Source organism: Bos grunniens, chromosome 11, assembly GCF_055505025.1.
Source record: "Bos grunniens cultivar Pamir isolate PY7600 chromosome 11, Bosgru_T2T1.0, whole genome shotgun sequence".
In the NCBI taxonomy this organism is placed as follows: Eukaryota; Metazoa; Chordata; class Mammalia; order Artiodactyla; family Bovidae; genus Bos; species Bos grunniens.
The window spans coordinates 25,035,973-25,062,138 of NC_141175.1; the positions used below are offsets into that span (position 1 = coordinate 25,035,973).

General features: G+C 42.2%; 1 protein-coding gene across 2 annotated transcripts in view; it reads left to right on the plus strand.

Annotated features, from left to right (window-relative positions):
* DDX1 (DEAD-box helicase 1) overlaps positions 1–26,166 on the plus strand; it is a 40,233-nt gene continuing 14,067 nt past the window's right edge. Inside the window, exons 1-13 of one of the 2 annotated variants that reach the window (XM_086323558.1) lie at positions 1–289; positions 11,079–11,130; positions 11,441–11,504; positions 12,618–12,647; positions 13,431–13,527; positions 15,450–15,497; positions 17,111–17,194; positions 17,554–17,637; positions 18,012–18,088; positions 19,011–19,083; positions 19,560–19,636; positions 19,749–19,863; positions 20,794–20,932. In XM_086323558.1, the coding sequence (XP_086179684.1) occupies positions 247–289; positions 11,079–11,130; positions 11,441–11,504; positions 12,618–12,647; positions 13,431–13,527; positions 15,450–15,497; positions 17,111–17,194; positions 17,554–17,637; positions 18,012–18,088; positions 19,011–19,083; positions 19,560–19,636; positions 19,749–19,863; positions 20,794–20,932 (983 nt within the window). In that variant the 5' untranslated portion in view covers positions 1–246. Of the gene's footprint in view, positions 290–8,207; positions 8,247–11,078; positions 11,131–11,440; positions 11,505–12,617; positions 12,648–13,430; positions 13,528–15,449; positions 15,498–17,110; positions 17,195–17,553; positions 17,638–18,011; positions 18,089–19,010; positions 19,084–19,559; positions 19,637–19,748; positions 19,864–20,793; positions 20,933–26,166 lie in introns of those variants that run through there. The other variant, XM_086323559.1, reaches the window with a different exon arrangement.

A 26,166-nucleotide genomic window follows, 5' to 3' on the forward strand; every position in this document is an offset into this window, starting at 1 on the left:
GAGCTACTTCCACAGCTGACTTAAAAGGTACGCAACCTTGGCTTTCTATTTTGGGGCCCTCTCCCCTTGAAACCCAGCTACTGTGTAGGAAGTCTGTCTTCCCTGGATTAATCCTGCTGTGGGAAAGCCTAAGATGGACATCTGGAGAGAGCAAGCCCATGGATGGGAGCCCTGCAGTACCAGGCATTAGAGTGAAGCCTTCTCAGACCGTCCAGTCCAGCCCACCAGCTGAATGCACCCAAGGGAATGACCCCCAGCTCATACTGCGTCGAACATAAGAACCAGTCAGGTAAGCCCTGCCTAAATTCCAGGCTCACAGAATCATGACCAATAAATCAGCTATTGTACTTGTTTGGAGGTATTACTTAGCAATAGATAACTAAAACTGAAAGAGGAAGGCTATTCTAGGGAGAGGAAACAGCATAAGCAAACATTTAGTGGAGAGAGGCAATCTGCTCTATGCAAGGAATTCTGCATGGTCTAATATGTTGAAGGGTACAGTGGCCTTAGGGTACCTGCTGATAGGAAGGTCTGGTGTGTGCCATCCTCTGGAGGGTGGAATCAGGAGTCTACTACCAAGAGATTTCAAAGTGGAGAGGGTATCCTGATGGAAGGTTGACTACATGCACTCACAGCATACGGATGTGAGAGTGGGACCATAAAGAAGGTTGAGCACCAAAGATCTCCCCTGTAGCTCAGATGGTAAAGTGTCTGCCTACAATGTGGGAGACCTGGGTTTGATCCCTGGGTTGGGAGGATCTCCTGGAGAAGGAAATGGCAACCCATTCCAGTATTCTTGCCTGGAAAATCCCATGGACGGAGGAACCTGGTAGGCTACAGTCCATGGGGTCGCAAAGAGTCAGATATGACTGAGGGACATTTCCTTTACTTTACTTTACAACTGTGGTGCTGGAGAAGCCTCCTGAGAGTCCCTTGGACTGCAAGGAGATCAAACTAGTCAATCCTAAAGGAAATAATCCTGAATATTCACTGGAAAGAACGATGTTGAAGATCCAATACTTTGGCCACCTGATATGAAGAGCTGATGCACTGGAAAAGATCCTGATGCTGGGAAAGATTGAAGGCAGAAGGAAAAGTGGGCAACAGAGGATGAGATAGTTGACTGGCATCACCGACTCAATGGACAGGAGTTTGACCAAATTCTGGGATATAGCGAAGGACAGGGAAGCCTGGCCTGCTGTAGTCATGAGGTTGCAAAGAGTTGGACACGACTTCGAAACTGAAAAACAACAACAGCAACAACTCACAGCAGGATTCAGGATCCAGATCATTGCTGCTAAGTTCTCTATTCTCCTAAGACATAGATCTGTGGGCAAACTTCCTGGGGAAGCTTTGAGGAGTGAGACACTACCTGGGTGGGAATGATGAATGGGTTTGTATTATGTATTGGGAGGAAGGACTTGGGGGATGGGTTATATAATGAAAGTATTGCATTTTCTAATTGACTTCCTTCACATTAAAACAATTCTCTCTTGCTGTTTCCTTCTTGGTGATGGCTAGATCCTTAAAAGCTGGGAAGGAGGGCTCAGGAAATTTAGAGTCATTTCCTCCATTGCATATGGCACATTCATTTCATCTTCATTTTTGGTTGTGAGGAAATGAACATATATTCAAGCATTGTTTTTGATAGTGCCTTCATGACTGGGGCCATGACTTTAGAGCCACAGTAAGTTTCTTACTGCTCTACTCTAGAACATTTCAAGAAATGATCTGAGTGATCATTACACAATATCTCTATGGATGAATCTTTCATCTCCTTCCTTCATATCTGTTAGGAATGTGTTAGGTGGCAAGCCAGAGGGTATTAACAGTAGCTCAAATATATAAGACATTTTCCAGCTACAAGACATCTAGCAGCAGACAGACCTGGGCTGGTAACGTAGCTCACCACCATTCATCAAGGATCCAGTCTCCTGATTTCTGCTTCAAAAACCTTAGCATGAAGCCATCTTAGTGGCTCATCTCTGCCTTTCCAGGGAGCATGTCCAGAAGACAAAGAGTATCTGCCAGTCAGATCTTTCCTTTTTAAAAAGGAACTTTCATTTTCATCTCGGCAGAAGTGGATCTCATGCTGTCTCTCTACAAGGAAGTCTGGAAAGGCAACCTTTTCTTTTTTTCTTTTCCCAGGCTGTATAATAGTGCTTCCCTGGTGGCTCAGAGGTTAAAGTGTCTGCCTGCAATGCGGGAGACCTGGGTTGGATCCCTGGGTTGGGAAGATCCCCTGGAGAAGGAAATGGCAACCCACTCCAGTATTCTTGCCTGGAGAATCCCATGGACAGAGGAGCCTGGTGGGCTACAGTCCACGGGGTCGCAAAGAGCTGGACTTGACTGAGTGACTTCACTTTCACTTTCATAACAGAGACGGGCAAGGGGAAAGAGTGAGGGCTTCGCTGGTGGCTCAGACGGTAAAGAATCCACCTGCAATACAGGAGACCCTGGTTCAATTCCTGGGTCAGGAAGATCTCCTGGAGAAGAGAATGGTTACCCACTCTAGTATTCTTGCCTGGAGCATTCCATGGACAGAGGAGCCTCGCGGGCTCCTGTTCATGGGGTCACAAAGAATCGGAAATGACTCAGCATCTCACACTTTCACTTCTCTTTCAAGGGGAAGCGGGAATGTGTGTGGCCAGTCCATGGACTCCTTCATGGGGCCCATCCTCTCCACACTCTCAAGGGCCTGGGTTACTCAAGGATGTATTTTTTAGGGCTGCCTTTGCAGTTAAAATCCATCTGGTCTGCAGTGACCTATACTACACCTTACCTGAAAATACGTATCACAGTCTCTCTTGGGTGCACGGATATTACAGGAAAATTCCACCAAACACTCTTGGCTATGGGTCCAAAACGTTCAATTACATAAAATGCTGGGTTATTGTGAAGTTATGAAAATAAACGTTGGTGGAAAAGTCCCAGCTGGGAGTTTTAATTACCTTTGCAGGTTTATCCAGCATGGCTGCAGTTACCAGTTTGGTGCCGTCAGCTCAGCTACAATTTGGCGCCACCTAGTGGTGGCTGTCTTCCCACCTAATGATTTATGTAGAGTTTCAGGGACCAGGTGGAGAAGGGAACGGCAATCCAATCCAGTATTCTTGTCTGTAAAATCGCACGGACAGAGGCTCCTGGTGGGCTACAGTGCATGGGGTTGCAAAGAGTTGGACACGACTGAGCGACTAAGCACACACAGATAAAGAAAAGCTGCCTGGCTATTTTCATCACAACTATAGTCTCATTTCTGTTATTAAATTATTGGGTCCAGTGTTATGTGGAGAAGGCAATGGCACCCCACTCCAGTATTCTTGCCTGGAAAACCCCATGGACGGAGAAGCCTGGTGGGCTGCCCTCTCTGGGGTCGCACAGAGTCGGACACGACTAAAGTGACTTAGCAGCCAGTGTTATGATCAAAATTCACAACTTGAACCAAAAGGACAGCTTCCTTCTCCCCAGCTTAGCAATGCTGTGAAGGGTGCAGTCACTCTCATTTCTGCTCTCCTGTCTCCCATTAGCTATTGTTTCTGACCCTTGGGGAGAGATAACATCTGGCAGAAAGGAGACTCACCTTTGGTTGGCGGGTCCCTTTGTGATCTGAATCTGGTGCTCTTGGGTTCAATCATGCCCAAGGTTGATTTTTTTAGCTCAGAGGTACTTTTGTTGGTTTCTTGGGAGATTCTTGTGCTGGTATTCTCCAAACGCAACTCACATGATGCAGGTGACGTCTGTCCTCAGGTTTAAGTGTTAGTCCCTCAGCCGGGTCCAATTCTTTGCGACCGCATGGACTGTAGCCTGCCAGGTTCTACTGTCCATGGAATTTTCCAGGCAAGAATATTGGAGTGGGTAACCATTGCTTTCTCTATGGGACCTTCCTGACCCAGGGATTGAACCTGCGTCTCCTGCATTGCAGGCAGATTCTTTACCATCAGAGCCACCAGGGAGGCCCCCATCTGTTTAAAAGTATGAATAAAATGGGGTCCTTTGGGGATCTGTCTGCTGCATCCCTTAGCTTCTCTAGGCAGCTCTCTTGGGCACATTTCCTTTGAAGAGAGCTTCAAGGCCACAGGTGCAGTTAGCTCTGAGGGGGAAGGTCACACATATTCCCCTGCAGTTGCTGGAACTGTAGTCTGCTTACACAGCTGCCTTCTCTTCCCTCCGGCTCTTTTTCTGCCCTGCTGCCTTGGTGCCTTCTAGTCACAGCTTCTCAGAGTATGCCTTCTGCTTCCCCGACTCCTGAGATCAAAAGTTCTGAGTAGTCCCCCGGAAAATGCTTCATCCCTTGAGCTAGGAAAAATATGGGGTATATGGTATCTATTCAGAACTGCTACACTGCATAACTCTCAGGTGTACCACTTATATAAATTGATACAAAATAGAATGAGAATATAGAATATACTGTGAATGGTGCCCCCTGGAGGTGGGAGGCTGCAGCTCGGCCTGATTTTATTACCTTTGGAACTTCAGGTGGTGGATCCTCTTACAGGTCCTAGTGTAATAAGAGAGGTAACACACATAGGAGAAGGGGACGACAGAGGATGAGATGGCTGGATGGCATCACTGACTCGATGGACGTGAGTCTGAGTGAACTCCGGGAGTTGGTGATGGACAGGGAGGCCTGGCGTGCTGCAATTCATGGGGTCACAAAGAGTCGGACATGACTGAGCGACTGAACTGAACTGAACACACATAGACAGTGCTGTGCACTGTTGTAGATGCTTTACCTATTTTATTCAATCCTCATACCAATCCTTCAAGGTCGACATTATTCATGGTTATTTCACAAAAGAGTGAACTGAAGCCCAGATTTGTTCAAGGTTACACAGCTGAGTGCTATCATTGTAAACAACTGTTTTGTTGATATCTATACAACAAAAGTCAAATTAACTTAAAAACTTTTTAAAACAAGAAAAACCAGTTTATAAAGCTTCCTTGAGGTCTTCTCAATGGTTTCACAGATGCTGCTGCTGCTAAGTCGCTTCAGTCGTGTCCGACTCTGTGAGACCCCATAGACGGCAGCCCACCAGGCTCCCCCATCCCTGGGATTCTCCAGGTAAGAACACTGGAGTGGGCTGCCATTTCATTCTCCAATGCATGAAAGTGAAAAGTGAAAGTGAAGTCGCTCAGTCGTGTTGGACTCTTTGCAACCCCATGGACTGCAGCCCACCAGCCTTCTCCGTCCATGGGATTTTCCAGGCAAGAGTACTGGAGTGGGGTGCCATCGCCTTCTCCGTCACAGATGCTAATAACAGCAATTAAGAACATCAGCAAAAAACTTGAAAAAACACAAAAAATATCTAGCTATTGTTTTAATGAGGTAAAAATCTTTTTCTTTTAAAAAAAGGAATTACCACAAATGAATTTTAAAAAAGTTCTTTGGATGGTTATTCAAAATGGGATAAGTAAAATAGACATTTATGTTGATTAAAACAAGATTTGATATTACTACCCTATGTAAAGTTGGCTTCCCTGGTGGCTGAGACTGTAAAAAATTTGCCTGCCAATGTGGTAGACTCAGGTTTGATCCTTGGGTTAGAAAGATCCCCTGGAAAAGGGCATGGCAACCCACTCCAGTATTCTTCCCTGGATAATTCCATGGACAGAGGAGCCTGGAAGGCTATAGTCTATGGGGTCACAAAGAGTCGGACATGACTGGTGACTAACACTAACGCACACCTAGCAAGAGGCAGGGCTAGAATTCAAACCTGGAGAGTATGGCTCCCGAAGCTGTCGTTCTAAGTCCATCTGAAACATTTTGCCTGAGGTTTTCTTTTCTCCTGTCCTTCTGTGGCTAGCTACTCATGGTACAGCAAGCACCCTGAGGTTACGCAGATGTGGCTCAGCTACCACTGCTGTCCAGTAGCCACGTGGCTTTCGGTTCAGTTCAGTTCACTCGCTCAGTCGTGTCTGACTCTTTGCGACCTCATAGACTGCAGCACGCCAGGCCTCCCTGTCCAACACTAACTCTGGGAGCTTGCTCAAACTCAAGACCATCGAGTCAGTGATGCCATCCAACCATCTCATCTTCTGTCATCCCCTTCTCCTCTTGACTTCAATCTTTTCCAGCATCAGGGTCTTTTCGGTGAGTCAGTTCTTTCCATCAGGTGGACAAAGTATTGGAGTTTCAGCTTCAGCATCAGTCCTTCCAATGAATGCTCAGGACTGATTTCCTTTAGGATGGACTGGTTTGATCTCCTTGCAGTCCAAGGGACTTTCAAGAGTCTTCTCCAATGACCACAGTTCAAAAGCATCAGTGCTTTGGTGCTCAGCTTTGTTTATAGTCCAACTCCCACATCCATACATAACTACTGGAAAAACCACAGCCTTGACTAGACAGACCTTTGTTGGCAAAATATGTCTCTGCTTTTTAATATGCTATCTAGGTTGGTCATAATTTTTCTTCCAAGGAGTAAGTGTCTTTTAATTTCATGGCTGCACTCACCATCTGCAGTGATTTTGGAGCCCAATAAAATAAGGTCTGTCACTGTTTCTCCATCTATTTGCCATGAAGTGATGGGACCAGATGCCATGATCTTCGTTTTCTGAATGTTGAGTTTTAAGCCAACTTCTTCACTCTCCTCTTTCACTTTCATCAAGAGGCTCTTTAGTTCTTCATTTTCTACCATAAGGGTGGTGTCATCTGTATATCTGATGTTATTGATATTTCTCCTGGCAATCTTGATTTCAGCTTGTGCTTTCATCCATCCCAGCGTTTCTCATGATGTACTCTGCATATGAGTTAAATAAGCACGGTGACAATATACAGTCTTGATGTACTCCTTTTCCTATTTGGAACCAGTCTGTTGTTCCACGTCCAGTTCTAACTGTTGCTTCCTGAGCTGCATACAGATTTCTCAGGAGGCAGGTCAGGTGATCTGGTATTCCCATCTCTTTCAGAATTTTCCACAGTTTATTGTGATCCACACAGTCAAAGGCTTTGGCATAGTCAATAAAGCAGAAATAGATATTTTTTGGAACTCTCTTGCTTTTTCAATGATCCAACAGATGTTGCCAATTTGATCTCTGGTTCCTCTGCCTAAAACCAGCTTGAACATCTGGAAGTTCACAGTTCATGTATTGTTGAAGCCTGGCTTGGAGAATTTTGAGCATTACTTTGCTAGTGTGTGAGATGAGTGCTGTTGTGTGGTAGTTTGAGCATTCTTTGGCATTGCCTTTCTTTGGGATTGGAATGAAAACTGACCTTTTCCAGTCCTGTGACCACTGCTGAGTTTTCCAAATTTGCTGGCATATTGAGTGCAGCACTTTCACAGCATCATCTTTTAGGATTTGAAATAGTTCAGGTGGAATTCCATCACTTCGACTAGCTTTGTTTGTAGTGATGCTTCATAAGGGCCACTTGACTTCACATTCAGGATGTCTGGGTCTAGGTGAGTGATCACACCACCGTGGTTCTCTGGGTCATGAATATCTTTTTTGTATAGTTCTTCTACGTGGCTTTAGATGGGTTAATTTCTTGACACTTAGTGTCTTCATCTAAAGATGTTAATACTCCTTGGCAGAGCTGACGGGAGGATTAAATATTCGTTTACTTTTCCTATCTTTCTGCAAAAAGAAGAGTCAAAACTGTATGAACATCAAACAGATTTGAAATTTTCAATACTACATCAAACACTGAAGCTGGGAGGCTGGGAGGCTGGAATCAGTCAAAAATATTTAATAAATGGCTATTGGGTGCCAGGCTCTTCTCTCCCTAGTATTGGTGGGGGAGGGGGGGGACGGGGTGGACATTGAGTTCAGTACATTCTCTCCAGGTCATTCGCATACCAGAAAGCCCTGCTTATTATCTTTGAGAAGTTGAGGGGTCTGAAGGAGGCAGCCGAGATAACACAGTTTTGTTGTCGGATCATCCTGGGGCCTTGTGTGAGCCTCATTACGAAAGGCCTGCTTCCTTATAGTGTGAAAGTGGTCCTGATGACACACAGCATACTTGACGTAAAAGGTAACTCTGAGTTCGTCTAATGATGACGGGTACTGGCCACTCAGGAAAACCAAGGCGCAGCTGAACTGGGTCTCCGCTGTGAGGTCCAGGGGCGGGTCTTTCTGTGCCCGGAACCGTTCTGTCGAGGTTGTGTGCCTGCCCGGACTTGGAAAGCAGCAGACCCGGGCGGGGGCCGGGCAGGGAGCGGAAGCGCCAGCTGCCAGCGCGCAGCGTGTCCGGGCGGAGGGAGGGAGCGCGAGCTGAGCGGCGGAGGACGGGGCGAAGATGGCGGCTTTCTCTGGTGCGTCCGCGGAGCAGGGGGGCCGGAGCGGGCGGCCCGATCGGCGCCTCGGCTTGGGCCGAGGGGCGGAGAGGGGCCGCGCAGTTCAGGAGGGAGTTGTCTAGGGCGATCTCTTCCTTGCCCGCGCCCGGGGCGGGTTCGGGGAGGACCAGTGGCAGCGCGGGAGGCCCGATCGGTGCGTCTCGCTGTTGCAGGGAGACAGCCTTTTGCTGTCTGGATGCCGGCTGGCTGGCCGGGCCTCCCCGGTGCTCGCTCCCGTCCGTCTCTCCTTCCAGCCGCCCTTCACCCTGCTGTCCTGCCCGATGCGGCCGCGATGCTGCAGCTGCGCTCGGAGCCCCGGGCCTCCTGCGCTTTGACGTGGCGGGTGGTGCAGGGAACCGTCTTCTGCCCGCGCCCGGGGAGGGGCGGGCCGGGCCGGGCAGGGAGGCAGCGGGGCGCGCGGAGAGGGCTTCCTTGGAAGTGACCATCCTGCATCTAGAGTTTTCCCCAGGCCCTTCCAGAACGAAAAGTCCTAGGCACAAACCTGATCCTTCTTTGTTGTTAAGCGCTGTTAAATCAACCCTAACGTTATATATACCTAAGCTATAGGGAAAACCTTTTCAGCCGCGTAAACACGAGGTCAGCGCACACTTTTAAAAATCGTTCTTTTCTGGCGATACCCTCTTTCGTTCCGAAAAGGAATTTGAGATGGCTTACGTAACTGGACAGTTGTTTTTTTCCTTTTTCTTTATCATTCTTCCTTTATACGTCCACAAGTTGCAGTCAGCCTTCCATACTGAAAGTTGTACATTTACCTAGCAATAAATGTATGCAGTTAGGCCAACCATCTTTAATGTTTGTTATCCTATTAAGGTGACTTCACATATAACCCAGTATTGTTACTTTCTTCATTTTTCTACTATTAGAACATTAGAAATTCCAGATTTTTAGTTGGGAGGAAGATTTCTGGTGGTTTTAGTTGGGTTTCATAGGAGACGAGAGGAAATCTGCGTAAACTGGGAGCTGCTTTTCTTTGACCAGCTCTCCTAAAACAAGATTTCAGAGCTCAGGTGTGCAGAGCAGCTAGCTCCAGGTTGTCGTTTTGTAGGGTCACTTTGAGAGTTATGCACAGATTTCAGCAATATTAGGGTAACGGGCTGGAAGAGTCTGTGATGTGAAATAAAGACAATAGTGGAATTAAAGAGCATGAATATTGCTGTTTTTCTTTTGAGTATTAAAAATGTTCTGTTTAAAGAAAACATAGTTTCAAAGCAAATCTGCAAAGAGCATGACCAGTGTGGAACAAGAAATTGCCTGGAATTTGCTGAAAGCCGTCTTTAGTTGGTGCTTGCAATGTAATAGTTAATACAGATGCAGCCTATTGAAGACCTTCCCCCTTTTTTCCAAGCAGTTTGCATTTTAGGAGAGAGAATACACCTAGACTCTCATGGGGTCACTTTTTAAAAAGGTCAGCTTGGCTGTACTTTTGACCTGGATTAGTTTTTCAATCTGTGGATTTCGTCAAAGAGATTGAGGGGTAGAAGAGCCTGCCTTTTTGGAAGAGATTTTTATACTTTCTTATGTCATCAATGTTTATATTAACTAGGTCACTATATAAAATGTTGGGGCTTCCCAGCTAGCACTAGTGGTAAAGAATCTGCCCACCAGTGCAGGTTCCATCCCGGGGTCAGGAAGATCCCTGGAGAAGGAAATGGCAACCCACTCCAGTATGCTTGCCTGGAAAATTCCATGGCAAGGGAGCCTGGCTGGCTGCAGTCCATTGGGCCACAAAGAGTTGGGCGCTACTGAGCACACATATAAAATGTTAGTATTGTATCTACTGTTGACTGCTAATATGAGTCTTCTCACTTGATGTGGTAGAGGGGGGCGTGTGGGAGCTACTTTTGCAGTGGATTATAGATTTATTTTGTCTTTTTACAAACGATTATAAGAAATACAAAATATCCAAATAGTTTATCTTTGGGGTTGGGTGTATTTGAGTATTGTTTGTTTTTTTAATAGAAATATATACTGTTGTATAGATAACTAATAAAAGCTACAGTTTTAAAATGCAGACTTGAAAGATCACTTCTTATTTGGAAAGGAAATTTAAGAAATACAACTGACTATTCCATACAACCCTACAGTTCATTTGAGAAGTGATGAAATTTCAAAATCCAATGAGAAATAACCCGGCCTATTTATTTAGGATTCGCTTTGATGTAAATTACTTAAAACATGTGAACAGGTAAGAACAGAGAAGTTCTTCAGCTGACATTTCCGGTTAACCCAAGTTCTCACCACCAGCCCCTCCCTTTCAGTTCATCATAGTTTTGATTATGGCTACCTGTACATGTGGGCTTCTTCTTCTTACCTGTTCATTTGTCTCAGATCGCTGAGGGTATTCACATGGTCCTCACAGAGGCAAGACACGTGATTTCCACATCATCTCTAGATGAAACACCAAGGTACTGGTCTGGAACCTCTCCAATTCTGGCAGATTTCTCACTAGTGGTAGGAAGGAAACTGTCACCGGTGGCTGCTGTATATCATCCCTAAGTGGCAGCTGTGTTCCAGGTGCATTACATATGAGTATCTGTAATCTTCCCATATCCCTACAATGCAGGCAGTATTTTAGCTCCATTTTCTGTGGGGAAATAGGTATGGAGCTTGCTTAAGGTCACATTGGTAGTGAGAGCTTGAATTTGACTTTCAAGGTCTTTCTCCAAAATTTATACTCAGTAGACATTTGAATGTTGCTTCAAACCTGTTTCACCACTGAATAGTAATTTTAAGAGCAGTATAATTTGTTTAGTACTATGTGTAATCTTTAAAATTAATTTTTATTTTCAGAGATGGGTGTTATGCCTGAGATTGCACAAGCCGTGGAAGAGATGGATTGGCTGTAAGTACCTCTGTCTTTAAAAACTTGTATGTTCCTGTGACAGCAGAGTTTTACAATTTAAAATAACAGTGATTTTATCAAAGATTGTTGGGCCCAGTTGGGTAAGTGAAATTCAGTTTTTTTCTTGTGATTCTTTAAATTGTAGAATTTCCTTTTTAAACGTTGATATATTTTTAGCTGAAAAAAGATTGTTAGTATTTACCAAATAAAATTCTCATCTAGGTTTATTGTTTAACATGACTTAATGAGCTTAGGTGATTTTTTTTTCTTTCTTTTCACTAACTAAAATTCTTCAATATGATTCTTCTAGTCTCCCAACTGATATCCAGGCTGAATCGATCCCCCTCATCCTAGGAGGAGGTGATGTCCTTATGGTATGTTTAAACATGGTGGGGTAGTCAGAAGCCAGGGAAACACAATTCTGGGGCTGTTTGTAACCGCACACTTAAAGAGGCCCCATAGGCTTAAAAATGATATTTTCACCAGATTAATTTTGTTTATTCACCAACATTGAAGATCCATATGCTCCATTCAAAATAAGTAGGTAGGAGTTGCGGGGAACACAGAGGTGGATACGATGCAGTCCTTGCCCTTCAGAAGCTTAAACTCAGTAGCTCAGTAAGACAGGTACACAGATAAATGTCATACAAGGGAGGATTTGCCCAAGAAACGCAGTGTGTGACAAGATTCAAGTGGGGATGCAGTTACTCTTCTGCTTGAGGAATTGTAAGGGACTCGGCTTGGAGGAACTAGATTTTGGACAAGGGACGATAAAGGAGAAATGCCCTCCAGGTAGAGAGCACATCGGCAAAAACAGGGAATAGGAGAATGCAGGGTACGATCCCAGAGTAGTTCACTCAGGTGGGAGCATGCCATACATGTGTCTGCGGTGCGGGGGTGGAGAGGCGTAACTTGAGATAAGATGGGAGTATATGGTGGGTCAGATTATCTGAGCCCTTTCTTAAGGGTCATGGTAAAGAATTTGGGTGTTTGTTGGCAGTGGGGATCATTGGACATGTTTAACTAGAGATGCCTTGCATGGTTAGAAGTGTGTTTTTTTATGAAGACTGATTTGGTAGCAGCTTGTAGTATAGCTCTGAGAGGTGAGATGCAGTTGCTGCTGCTGCTAAGTCACTTCAGTTGTGTCCTACTCTTCGCGACCCCATGGACTGCAGCCTACCAGGCTCCTCTGTCCGTGGGATTTTCCAGGCAAGAGTACTGGAGTGGGTTGCCATTGCCTTCTCCAGAGCTGCAGTTAGGGTGTTAGAACAGTGAGGATTTAGATTTGACTGTTAGCAATGGGAAAAGCGAACAGATTGCAGAGGGAATGGAAAAGAAATGGCAAGATTGGCAGTAGTCAAAAGAATTGAATGAGGAAATCAGAATAATCTGGCTAGCTTGTGTATCGTTAGAGATTTCTACATGCTATCACGTTAATTTGATTTCTTTAGCTGGCAATTTAAGCTTTATTTATTTTTTTCATTTAGGCTGCAGAAACAGGAAGTGGAAAAACTGGGGTAAGTAAACTTCTAAGTTGACTTACTTTGTAAGAGTTGATTTTAAAGCAACTTTTGTTGTTCAGTCACCTAAGTTGTGTCCAACTCTTTGTGACCCTGTGGACTGTAGCACACCAGGCTTCCCTGTCCTTCACCATCTCCTGAAGTCTGCTCAAACTCTTGTCCATTGAGCTGGTGATGCCATCCAACCGTCTCATCCTCTGTCGTCCTTCTCCTGCCTTCAGTCTTTCCCAGCATCAGGGTCTTTAAACATTGGTTTTTGCTTTGAAATATTTAATCAAATAATCTCCTTCCAAAATGTAAAAAATTTGTTGCTTGCCACTGAGAGCGATATTTTTGTTGCCATGCCAGCTAATTCTGAAAAAGATTTACAAGAGTATGGCTTTAAGAATATAGTTTTAAATTGGTCTTGGAAATAGTTGCAATATCTTTAATATTTATACTCACTTCTGAATTTTAATGTAGTGGCTCTAGTAATAAAGAGGTTGCAATTAGGTTGATCTCCTATTGGTCTAGACTAGAGAATAATATTTATCCTTTTCAGTTCAGTTCATTCTGTAGGTCCCTATTGCTTATTATTTTGGGCTGTTGGCTGGCTCCTATTTCTTTCATTCAGTCAACTCTTATTATCTTACTGATATTTTGGCTTTGGGCAAATTAGAGCAGCAATCAGGAATATGTGTATTATTTAAGGTGCATGCATAATTCTCACAATTTACATTGATTATTAAACTGTCACTGATATCTCATTACTAATATAGAGCACTCTTGTTTCTTCGCTAGGCTTTCAGTATTCCGGTTATTCAGATAGTGTATGAAACTCTGAAAGACCAACAAGAAGGCAAAAAAGGAAAAGCGACAATTAAAACTGGTGCTTCAGGTGATTTTTTGCGTATTATTAATTTCATTTTGTATAAATTAGTAATTCTCATGCTAGATATTTAAAGACATGAGATTTGAGTGTGCACTTTTATTGTTGATACACGGGGGATGGTATTGTCACTTGGTGTTGTGGAAACCATCAGTGCTAAAAGTGAGAGCATAAACATTGAAAGACGATCCCTTTTAAAATACTAACATTAGTATTAATTCCTTTGAGAAAATACTGGCATTTTGGAAATTATAGTTATTTTAATGTTTTTCTTAACTTGATAGCTTTTATGCATAATATTGAAGATAAAGGGCTTCCTTGTGTCTCAGCTGGTAAAGAATTTGCCTGCAGTTCAGGAGACCTGGGTTCAATCCCTGGTTTGGGAAGATCCCCTGGAGAAGGGAAAGGCTACCCACTGGAGAATTCCATGGACTGGATTGTCCTTGGGGTCGCAAAGAGACACGACTGAGCGACTTTCACTTTCATTGAAGATAAATTGGTACAATGTTTTACAAAGGCATTGAGGAAGGATTTTACAAATAATTGGTAGAGTAAAACCCCACAGTGGTAGAAAATACTGCCTTCTACAGGGAAAGAGGCATGCGTTGTCCTTTAAGGAAGGAGCCCAAGAAGTTAAAATGTAAAGTGTACATTTTAAACTCAGTTTCATATTTTCAGTCCTGTCTCCATGAAGATTGGTTCTGTTGGTGCCATCAACAATCTTACATCAATTTTCTCATCTTTAAATTTTGTCACTTTCATTAAATGGTTTCTGAATTCCATTCTATCTTGAGTAATCTGTGATTTTATTAAGTCACTTTTGTTTCATGAAACAAAACTCAGTTGTGACACAATTGCAAGCTTAAGTGGCATGAGCTGGCATATCAACTGTTTTCTTCTCAGGAGTTTGAAAGTAACAGTGTTAGAGAGTTTGTGGAACGAACTTATTTGTAAATGAATTGTGAGATAATGGATGTGAACACTAGACTATTAGTCTATTTAGAAATAGTCTCAGAACTTGTAACGGCTATCAGCCATCATTTATGAGAGATGATGATGAAAGGGAACACTACACAGAAGATAACCTGAATGGTTGTGGTTCTAAAAACCATGTCCTGTTACAGATAAAGAAGCTAGGTACTGAAACATGGAGAAACAAAGAAGAGAGATGGTGTAATTGTTAAATCATTGAAGGGATCTGGAGAGAGAATATTGTTCTCGAAAGTACTGTTTAACTTAATTCCTAGTAGCTCACTTGAGCCCACAGTGAATGGAGATGCTCAGAGAACATTCAGAATGTTTAAGCAGATGGTAGATACATTTTGACCAGAAATAGTCCAGAAAAGATTTCTATCTTGGGCCGAAATTGGGCTTGAAAACACATCGAGTTCTCTTTAGCTATTGCGATTCTTTGGTTATCCAGACTCTTAAGATACTCTAGAAAAGGAAAATACTGATTCCTTAGACGTAAGGAGGAAAATACTTTGTGACTTTTGAATTATTTAAGATAATAATAAGATAAAGGACAGGCTTTTCTTTTAGTTATGATAAAGTGATAATTGGACTCTGATACATTGGTAGGTTGTTTTCACTATGACTGAAGTCGCCAGAACTTCATTTTATTAATGCTCTCATAGTTAGGACACAGATCAGTGCCATCCTGTAAAAAGGCACTGAAACGAGAGCAGAAAAGGTTTTAGCCCTTGGTGGGTCAGTGACTATTATTTTTGACATGTTTCAGTTTTCAGTTTCAGTTTTGCCTTTAATCAAAACAGCAACACTTTTAATTGTACATTCCAAATAGTGTGTAAAACTATATTGAATCTAGAGGAGTTATGGTATGATATAAAATATAAAGTATTTGCTTTATTTTCTGTAGAATGTTTTAAATTATGTTTATTTAGGGTTAACTTTTCTTTTAATTTGCTTAGTGCTGAACAAATGGCAAATGAACCCATATGACAGAGGATCTGCTTTCGGTAAGTGGAGAGACTTCAGCAGCATATTTATAATTCAAAAGCTTGTTTTTAATGCAATGCTGAGGAAAGATAAAGAATCCTTATAAACTTATAAGGGGTTCTGGTGTTGATGGATGATAAAGGGTTACTTATTTTAGTAAGAAAGAGGTAAACAGCCAATAAGGAAAATGGGCGAAGAATGTGAATAGGCAGTTCACAGAAGAGCAGATCCAAATGGCAATATACTTGCAAGGTCAAGTTTACAGGTAGTAGGGAAGTGGAATGTAAAAGTTACAGTGACTGTGTTACACCATCTGATTAGCAAGAATCCAGAAGAGTGATAAAAATGTACAAATTGGCTGCCTCTCTAAGAAGCAGTTCCGCATTATCTTTTAGTATTTAAAGAATGTATATTCCTGGAAGATCAAGCTCATTGGGAAAATATTTCCCATATGCAAGGATATACATTCAGAGCTGTTGGATGCAACATTTCTAATGATAAAAACTACCAGCAAAGTAAATGCTGCTGCCAGAATAGTAAACAAAGATCAGGGTGTATCCCTGGACTCTTGTGTAGCCATTAGGAAGAACAAGTCAGAACTGTAGAGTTGACTTGGAGGAATTTTCCCCAGGTGTCAGGGAGGAAGAAAATCAGGATGCAGAGAAAGGTAGAAGGGGCCTGAGGAATCATGACAAAAACAAGCAACCCCAATGCTGCTCTTCACCATGTGGTATCTAGATTAATTATGTACATACGCATAAAGAATTTTAAATACAAAAATGTTTAGGATTTACCATTGTCACAGAACTTTTTAAAAATTCAGAGGTTTATATGATACACTCATGAGAATTTATACTTTGAGTAAATAATGTAGTTTCTGATAAGGAAAGGAAAATGTGTAATGAGGTGCTTTTTCAAAAGGTTTCTTCTATAGTCAGGTGCCAGATATGATTTGCAAGCCCAAGCCAGGACAAAAGTTGCAGTTTCTAGTAAAGATAAAGGCCAAATGCTTTACTTAAAGCCAAAAAGCACCAATTAGCGCTATGACTGACTGTGATATATAATATAGAACTTCATGTTTGAGAGTCCTATGTTAGCAATAATAGCCACAGGGTTATTTATTCAGACTTTTCCTGCTTTCCCTTTGTGATTGCTGGATCTGCAGATTAGGGAACAAGCCAGGGAGACTTTCTCTTTTCCTTTTAGTGTAGCATTCATTCAGACTCTAATTTCAGCATAAAATCGGAGCAACCAGTGTCATTCTTAGTATCCATTTGTGTAAGGGACTCTAGAGAACAGTTGTCTAAGTATTGGTGGTGCAGCTGGCGTCGGTGCAAGTCAGGTTAGGTACTGTTTTGACTCCTTTTTGTTGTGGTAAAATGCTGTCCAGGTCAACAGGTCACAGTAAAGAAACTAGTCCCTGACCTTTGGCATGGCCCTCGAGGGCCTGAATGGGGGCAGTTACTCACACAGAGGATGCTGCTGTCCTTCAGCAATCAGCAGCTCTTAGTCCTTGGAACATTGCAACAAGCGAAAATTTATCTTGTTAGTGAGACTGAATGATGCTTATTTCAGAGTGCGTGATTTACATCATCTGTATTGACATGGTTTTCTGTGTTTTTCTCAAATCCAGCAATTGGCTCAGATGGTCTTTGTTGTCAGAGCAGAGAAGTAAAGGAGTGGCATGGGTGCAGAGCCACCAAAGGCCTAACGAAAGGTATCAAACGACATTCGTGCTCCTACAGACTTTTGGGGAGATGTATTGGTACATGAACTTTCTTTAAAGTAGCTTTAAAGTGAGGATCGGAAAAGATTTTTAATGTTGGAGAGAGATCTACAAGTCTTCATCTGGAACATATAAAATGTAATTCAGAAAGAGTAGAAAAGTGTTGTTGTTCAGCTGCTAAGTATCATCTGAGTCTCTGTGACCCCATGGACTGCAGTATGCCAGTCTCCCCTGCCCTTCACTCTCTCCCGGAGTTTGCTCAGATTCACGTCTAAATGGAAAAGTGGCTGCGTGGTAAATGAATCATGTGTACGATTTATGTAAATCTCAAAAGTATTTTGTCCCTGTAGGGAAGCACTACTATGAGGTATCCTGTCATGACCAAGGGTTGTGCAGAGTTGGGTGGTCTTCCATGCAAGCATCCCTAGATCTTGGTAAGTGTTTCTAAATAAACTGAGTTTATTGATTTCCATTTGTGAATTTTTAATGTTTTGTTTTAGTGGGGAGTGAAGTAATAAACTTAACCATACAGAGTTTATATTTAGAGACATAGAAATAATATTATTTACCTATTCCCTACCTCATTCCAAGAAAGATTTGAAGTCCACCAAAAATAGATACGGTAACATCATAAAATCAGGAGGAATAATGTTGAGGGTAAGAGTAAAGTCAGTAAAGTTAATTTGCATTAATACATACCACATAATACTTGTAGATGTTTCAAATCTTCAGCTTTTAAGCTGCTTTTATGGTGCTTTTCACTTTATACTTTTTCTTCCTACACTTATAAAATACTTTTAAAATCTAGGTACTGACAAGTTTGGATTTGGCTTTGGTGGAACAGGGAAGAAATCCCACAACAAGCAGTTTGACAATTATGGAGAGGTAAGTTGTCTTTCGGAGAAGGCAATGGCAAGCCACTCCAGTACTCTTGCCTGGAAAATCCTATGGATGGAGGAGCCTGGTGGGCTGCAGTCCATGGGGTTGCTAAGAGTCGGACGCAGCTGGGCGACTTCACTTTCACTTTTCACTTTCACACAATGGAGAAGGCAATGGCAACCCGCTCCAGTGTTCTTGCCTGGAGAATTCCAGGGACGGCAGAGCCTGGTGGGCTGCCGTCTACGGGGTCGCACGGAGTCGGACACGACTGAAGCGACTTAGCAGCAGCAGCAGCAAGTTGTCTTTAATGACTCAATCATAGCTTAGTATGTTTTCCTGCATACTTGATCACTCGTGACATGACTGAGTATAAAAACTAATACAATTATGTAAAGTTTAAAAATAAAATTTTAAAAAAATTTAAAAAAAAAGAAAAAAAAATAGAAACGATTGTCAAGTTCAAGTGAATTTTCTGAACACATTTTCCACAGAAAGTTCAGTTTTGGACTGGGGTGAAGAAATGATACAAAATGAAAAAAAAACTACTTTTCATTTATACCATTCATTAGCCCCTCCATAGTTTCTTTGTGTTCACCCCATTTTGATTTGGGCTTTGACTTTAATACTTGGGGTGTTCATTTCTTCTTCTGAATTATGTTACATCTAAATACACTTGTTCTGGTAACTTCTGTCTGTAGTAATGTGGATGAGCCTTAATATCATGTGAATTCTAAGAAGTGTGTCCGATGCTTCTATTATTATATGTGATGTGCTGGAGTAGGCATTTTTAACATCTGCATTAGAATTTTAAGTAATTATTATTCAATACTAGCAGCAGCACTTACTTTGGATGCAACTATATTTGAACTTTTAACCTTAGTTTCAATTTTGCTTTTTATTAACAGTACCTGACTTTTTGGTTTTCTAGGAATTCACTATGCATGATACCATTGGATGTTACCTAGATATAGATAAAGGGCATGTCAAATTCTCCAAAAACGGTGAGCTTTCTATGGGTTGTTTTGTTGGAGAATATATATGATATTCAGTATTTGTGATTTTTAAAATCCCCTCACTGTCTTCAGTCCTCTTTCCCTTCCTCCTTACCTTTGTTTTAGACAAATGTTTACTGAACATTTGCCATGTGCCAGGCAGGCTGGTAGGTTCTGGAGATGCAGCAGAAAAGGGAGGAGACACATTTATGTACAGTTCTGTGGGCTTTACCTACTGGTGGGGGAAGCAGACAAATCTGTGATATGTTAGGAGGGAGCAGTGGGCACTGAAAGGGTATGTAAGTCTGGGTGAGGGAATGGAAGGTGATGGTCTGGGGTTGGTCAGAGGAGGCTTCTCTGAGAAGGTGGTATTAGGCAGCACAGTTAATGCCAGAACCAGTAGATTTGATGGTGTGAGCATGTGGCGGTCCTTTTCTGGTTGTTTCGATTCATTTTCTGTATCTCTCTCTCTTTTTTTTTTAAAGGCAAAGATCTTGGTCTGGCATTTGAAATACCACCACATATGAAGAACCAAGCCCTGTTCCCTGCCTGTGTTTTGAAGGTAATTAGAGATATCTTGCTGTGACTATAAGCTAATTTGATCTTCATCATTTCATCCTGGTTAGTTTGCTCTTAGGTTCAGAGTTACCATTTTCTCCTTTATTCAATGCTAGAATGCGGAACTCAAATTTAACTTTGGGGAAGAAGAATTCAAGTTTCCACCGAAAGATGGTTTCGTTGCCCTTTCCAAGGCGCCGGAGAGTTTCGTTGTCAAGTCGCAGCACACAGGTAGGTACTGCACCCGATGGGGTAAGGGTTTCAAGAAGCGGGTGTTGTGAGAACTCCAGTGACCGAGGCTTCTCGCAGTGAGGTCCAGGTTCTCCTCGGCTGGTTTAGTCTCTCTCGTTTATTGAACACGTCAGTAAAATTCAGGGTCAGGACCCAATTCATAAACTCCCAAGTATTGGTTTCAGGCCGGGCATTTGGGGGAAACTGATCATAATGACAACGATGGTGTCTCAGGTTTACAGGGTGTGTGCTTATTAAATGCCATGGCGCTGTGCTAGGTGTCACGTGCGTTATTTAGTCTTCGCAACAACCCTGCAAGGTGGTTTTACAGACAAAGAACTTGAGGAATAGGGACTTGACCGAGGTCACAGGATAAGTAAGCGGTGGAACTAAATTCAAATACAAGCCGTTTGACTCTAGAGCGCACACTCTAACCATTGTGCTGCCTAGTCTGCTTCAGTTATTTAAGCTCAGTACATCTCAAAGCTCATTTATCACAAAGGAAAGTGAAAGGAAAGGAAAGTGAAGTCGCTCAGTTGTGTCTGACTCTTTGCGACCCCACGGACTGTAGCCTACCAGGCTCCTCCGTCCATGGGGTTTTCCAGGCAAGGGTACTGGAGTGGGGTGCCATTTCTCTCTCCAGAGGATCTTCCCAACCCAGGGATCGAACCCAGGTCTCCCACATGGCAGGCAGATGCTTTACTGTCTGAGCCACCAGGGAAGCCTATTTATCACAAAGCGTATGATCAATTAAAATTACCACAGCTAGTTTTAAAGAAGCTGTATTCATTTTAGCAATCTTTGTTTTGTTCGACTACCATCTGTATTGCTTGACAATTGTTTCTGAGATTTTTGGTGGAATATTTGCGCTTGTCATCTTAAAAACAGAAGTATCCTGAGGTGTACCCCAGTCTTCTTCATTCTGTTTAGGTAGTGCACAGGTGGCGCAAACAAAGTTTCTCCCCAATGCTCCAAAAGCTCTCATCGTTGAGCCTTCCCGGGAGTTGGCTGAACAAACTCTGAATAACGTCAAGCAGTTTAAGAAATACATCGATAATCCTAAGTTAAGGTAAGGAGTCCTCTTGTATTCAAACGCCTGTTGTGTTTAGACCTGAGACGTTTCAGAAGAAGAGTAAAGTAGGAAAAATCAAGGGAGAAATGCAGGGCGTGTACATATGCACGTGGATGTGTGTGTAAATATATTTGATTTTGCTATATAGTAGCAGTTAGTTTCCATATAAAAGTCCTGTTTAAGTGAGAAAAGTTCAATTAAAAAAAAGTGGTGGTGTCGTTAGTCTCTGATTCATGTCCAACTCTTTGCAACCCCGTGGACTGCAGCACGCCAGGCTTCCCTGTCCTTCACCATCTCCCGGAGTTTACTCAAACTCATGTCTGTTGAATTGGTGATGCCATCCAACCATCTCATCCTCTGTCGTCCCCTTCTTCTCCCACCTTCAGTCTTTCTCAGCGTCAGGGTCTATTCCAGTGAGTCAGTTCTTCACATCAGGTGGCCAGAGTACTGGAGCTTCAGCTTCAGCATCAGTCCTTCCAATGAATATTCAGGGTTGATTTCCTTTAGGATCTGACTGGTTGGTTCTCCTTGCAGTCCAAGGGACTCTCAAGAGTCTTCTGCAACACCACAGTTCGAAGGCATCAGTTCTTCGGTGCTTAGCCTTTTTTATTGTCCAGCTTTCACATCTGTACATGACTACTGGAAAAACCATAGTTTTGACCATACTGGCCTTTGCAGGCAAAGTAATGTCTCTGCTTTTTAATATGCTGTCTAGGTTTGTCATTGCTTTTCTTCCAAGGAGCAGGTGTCTTTTAATTTCATGTCTACAGTCACCTTCCACAGTGATTTTAGAGTCCAAAAAGTAAATTGAGATTTTTCCTGTGTTTCTTACATAAAGAGTCATAATTTGCAAAATAGAATCAGAGTAAAAATTCATTAAAGGATCCCTTTCATTAATTTTAGCTTCATCACTTCATTTGCATAGATAATGTATCACTCTGTCTCCTGTGTTGGTAAACCTGACTTGGTGGTTAACTCTCGCCTGTCTCACAGTGGTGACCACCTTGCCTGTGGGCATCAGGCCGGTCGCTCTAGTTGGGGGGTTCTTTCTGCCACTGCGGGGAGACCACAAGTCTAGTGAGCTTGGGGAGCTTCTGGCTCAGTAACAATCCCTTTCATTTACAGAAAAGCCTTTTCTACCTTCTCAATACCAGGAAAGCCATACCATACATAACATCTGTCAGTTGATTTTTATTAATTTCGCTTTTAATGACCTTTTCTTACTGAAATATAATTCACATTCACTGTTAAAATTTACTATTTAAAGTATACAATTCAGTGGTTTTTAGTATATGGTCATGAGATTGTGCAACCATCCACACGATCTAACTTCAGAAACTTTGAATTATTGATGTCCCATAGGCGCATCTTTTGGAGAAGGCAATGGCAACCCACTCTAGTAGTCTTGCCTGGAGAATCGCATGGATAGAGGGGCCTGGTGGGCTGCAGTCCATGGGGTCACTAAGAGTTGGACACGACTGAGCGACTTCACTTTCACTTTTCACTTTCATGCATTGGAGAAGGAAATGGCAACCCACTCCAGTGTTCTTGCTTGGAGAATCCCAGGGATGGGGGAGCCTGGTGGGCTGCCGTCTATGGGGTTGCACAGAGTCGGACATAACTGAAGCAACTTAGCAGCAGCAGCAGGCGCATCTTTTAAATATTAATCTGTCTTACAAGTTAAACTTAATTCAGGGATAAATTTATACTTAGTAAAACTTTTTCGGTAAAATAATTTGTAATTTTGTCTTAAGGATTGATGCACTTCATTCTTTCAGTAACTGTCTGAATACCTACCTAAGGTGTGAAGACTTAGGTTAGGAATTAGGGTATAACTGAGAATTCATCTTTGCTTTTATAAAATTGTGTGCAGAAGTGGAGACAAGAGTGGTGGGGAGAGAAACAACACAGCAGTAATGTGACGAAACGCCCTGAGGCCACGACCGAGGGTGTCACACAGAGTACATTTCCAGAGCACCTGCCTAGTATCAGGGGCTCGGAGCTCTTCACAGGGGAGTGTTTTTGGAAGAACATAACATGCTCATATAGGTTGATTTTTGCGCTGTAATTATGGGTAAAGATTAACGTGCATCTGGACAAAGTCTGGAAGGGAAGATGGACGATAAGATCAGTTTATTTGTTAAGATGATCAAGTGGAGTGGTTCTCATTTCAGTATTTAGTACTGTTGAACCTTTCCCTTGTTTGAAGACCCAGCTCAAGTCCTGGTTCTTTCTGGGAAGCTAACGTATCGGTACTGGCCCAGTCCTTTCTCCCTTCTCGGAGATTGACTGACTGCATTTGCCTCCCTGTAATCCATACACACCGTCACGTTAGCGTTCCTGGTCTTAAATGTGCATAATTTTACTCGTCCCAGCTCAGTTTTATACTCCTTAAGGCAGGGGCTGGTCTTTCACATTCCTCAGCCCTGCAGTGCTCTGCTCACAAGCGTAGATTGTTACGTGTTTGTGTAGTTTTTCGTCTGATAAATTTGTAGACGTAAATATATCTGATTAGAAAGGTAGATAAGAGTAAAGTTTTATAAAAGAAATGATAGATTTAGGACTGTAGTTACCGAACCCAGAAGTTAAGGACCTTATTTGAAACTGCACATTTATTGATCTCTCCTCTGGGTATACGGAATCAGATTTCCTGGAAATAAGAATTAGAGCTCTTTTGTTTGTTTGTTTTTTAAGGAAGAATGGCATGTCTTCCAGGTGATTCTTAAGTAGCCAGTTTCGCATCTGGCGTTACCAGATTTAGGAAACATAATGGCTCTAGAGTGGTAGGTGGTTAGGGACGTGGCAAGGTAATAGACTTGCACACAATAGAAGGCTTTTTGGTTTTTCATTTTTACTATCTGAATCGCTTAAGATGGCAGAAGGCAACCATAAAGCCACTTTTTTAATCTGTCATAGAATTTATGAGACTAAGTGTTGACACCTTCTCTGTATTTTCTGCTGTTTTTAAAATGAATGATTAAAAGTTGTCTGGCCACCTCAGGAAGTAATTTTGTAGGCTATTTATAAAAAAGAGACAATCTTTTTGGGAATAGCTGTGGTGAGATATGGGCTTCCCAGGTGGCTCAGTGGTAAAGAATCGCCTGCTAATGCAGGAGACGCAGGTTCCATCCCTGGTTGGGAAGATCCCCTGGAGGAGGAAATGGCAACACACTCCAGTTTTCTTGCCTGGGAAATCCCAAGGACAGAGGAGCCTGGCAGGCTACAGTCTATGGGGTTGGACACAACAGAGCTACTGAGCATGCACATAATGAGATATAATTAACATATCATACAATTCACTTTTTAAAATGTACAGATTATCTTAACTTCTCTTATATTCACAGAGTTGTGCAACCACCAAAGCCAATTTTAGGACATTTTCATCACTCTCAAAAGAAATGCTGCCTATTAACAGTCACTCCCATTTCCCTCTAACCTTCCTGTCCCTGGGCAACCACTGATTTCCATCTATCAATTGCCTGTTTTGGACAGCTTATTATATATAAATGGAATCAAATAATATGTGCTTTTTTTGAACTGGCTTCTCTCACGTAATCATAATGTCTGTAAGGTTCATCAGCGTTGCAGTGTGTATTAGTACTTAATTCCTTTTTATTTTCAAGAAGTATTCCATTGTATGCATATACCACATTTGTAATTAATCCATTCATGGCTTCATGGATGTTTGTGTTGTTTCCACTTATTGCTTACTGTGCTGTAAGCATTAGTGTACAGTCTTGTGTGGACGCACATTTCCGTTTCTCCTGGGAATATGCCCAGCAGTGGAACTGCTGGCTCATGTAGTAGCTTCTTGTTTAACACCTTCAGGTGCTCCTGGCTGTTTCCCGAAGGTACAGCACTATTCTGCATTCCTGCTAGTAACGTGTGAGCGTCCCAGTTTCTCCACATCCTCTCCTTATTATCTGTCTTTACAGTTATAGCCTTCCTAATGGGTGTGCTATTGCTATTGCTATTGCTATTGCTAAGTCACTTCAGTCGTGTCCGACTCTGTGTGACCCCATGAACGGCAGCCCACCAGGCTTCCCCGTCCCTGGGATTCTCCAAGCGAGAAGACTGGAGTGGGTTGCCATTTCCTTCTCCAATGCATGAAAGTGAAAAGAGAAAGTGAAGTTGCTCAGTCGTGTCCGACCCTCAGCGACCCCATGGACTGCAGCTTTCCAGGCTCCTATGTCCATGGGATTTTCTAGGCAAGAGTACTGGAGGGGAGTGCCATTGCCTTCTCCAAATGGGTGTGCAGTGGTACCTAACCGTGGTTTGGGTTTGTATTTCCCTAATAGCTAATCTTGTTGAATATCTTTTCTTGGGCTTACCAGCCATCTGTAATGTCCGTTCAGATCCTTTGCCCATTTTTCAGTTGGGTTATTTGTCTTTTTATTATTGAGTTGTAAGATATATGTAGTAGTATGGTTAAATATACATGATTTGCATGTATTTTCTCTCATTCTGTGGGCCTTTTCACTTTCTCGGGAGTGTCCTTTGAAGTGTAAAAGTGTTTAATATTGATGAAGTCAAGTTTATTTTTTCATTTGTTGCTTGTTTGCTTATTTTTTTGGTGTTGTAAGGGACTGTGCCTAACCTAAGATCATGAAAATTTGCATTTTTTTCCCCAAGAATTTTATAGTTTTAGATCTTATATCTGTGTTTAGCTCTGTAATTCATTCTGCATTAATTTTTGTGTGTGGCCTGAGAATGAGATTTAACTTCATTTTTTGGCTCTTGCATATCCGTTTGTTCTAGCTCCATTTGTTGAAAAGACTTTTCTTTCCCTGCATTGAATTAATAATCTTAGCATAAGACAGTCTTTTAATTTAAACATATTTTTGGAAGTATTATTATCTGGAATGAGAAGAATTCAAATACAAAAGGATATTCTGTGAAAAATCTCTTTTCACCCCATCCCCTAGTTTTTAGTTACTGACCTGGAGGCAACTTTTAAGAATCTATATGAGTGTATATTTTATACACATAAAACCACATGTGTCTATAAAGGTTCATTGAAATCTGATTTCAGGGCACCTGGAGTTATCCTAATATAGGAAGATGCATAGATGAGGACTGCTGTTTTCTGGCTTCTAAGGTTTTACATTCTCCTAACTTTACCATTCATTAACATTTTATTAGCTTCTGAAAATGAAAGGCCTTGTTTTTTTCCTTCTCTAGACTTTTATTACAGATTCTTTTTCAGTTATTCAATTTGAATATGTACCTCC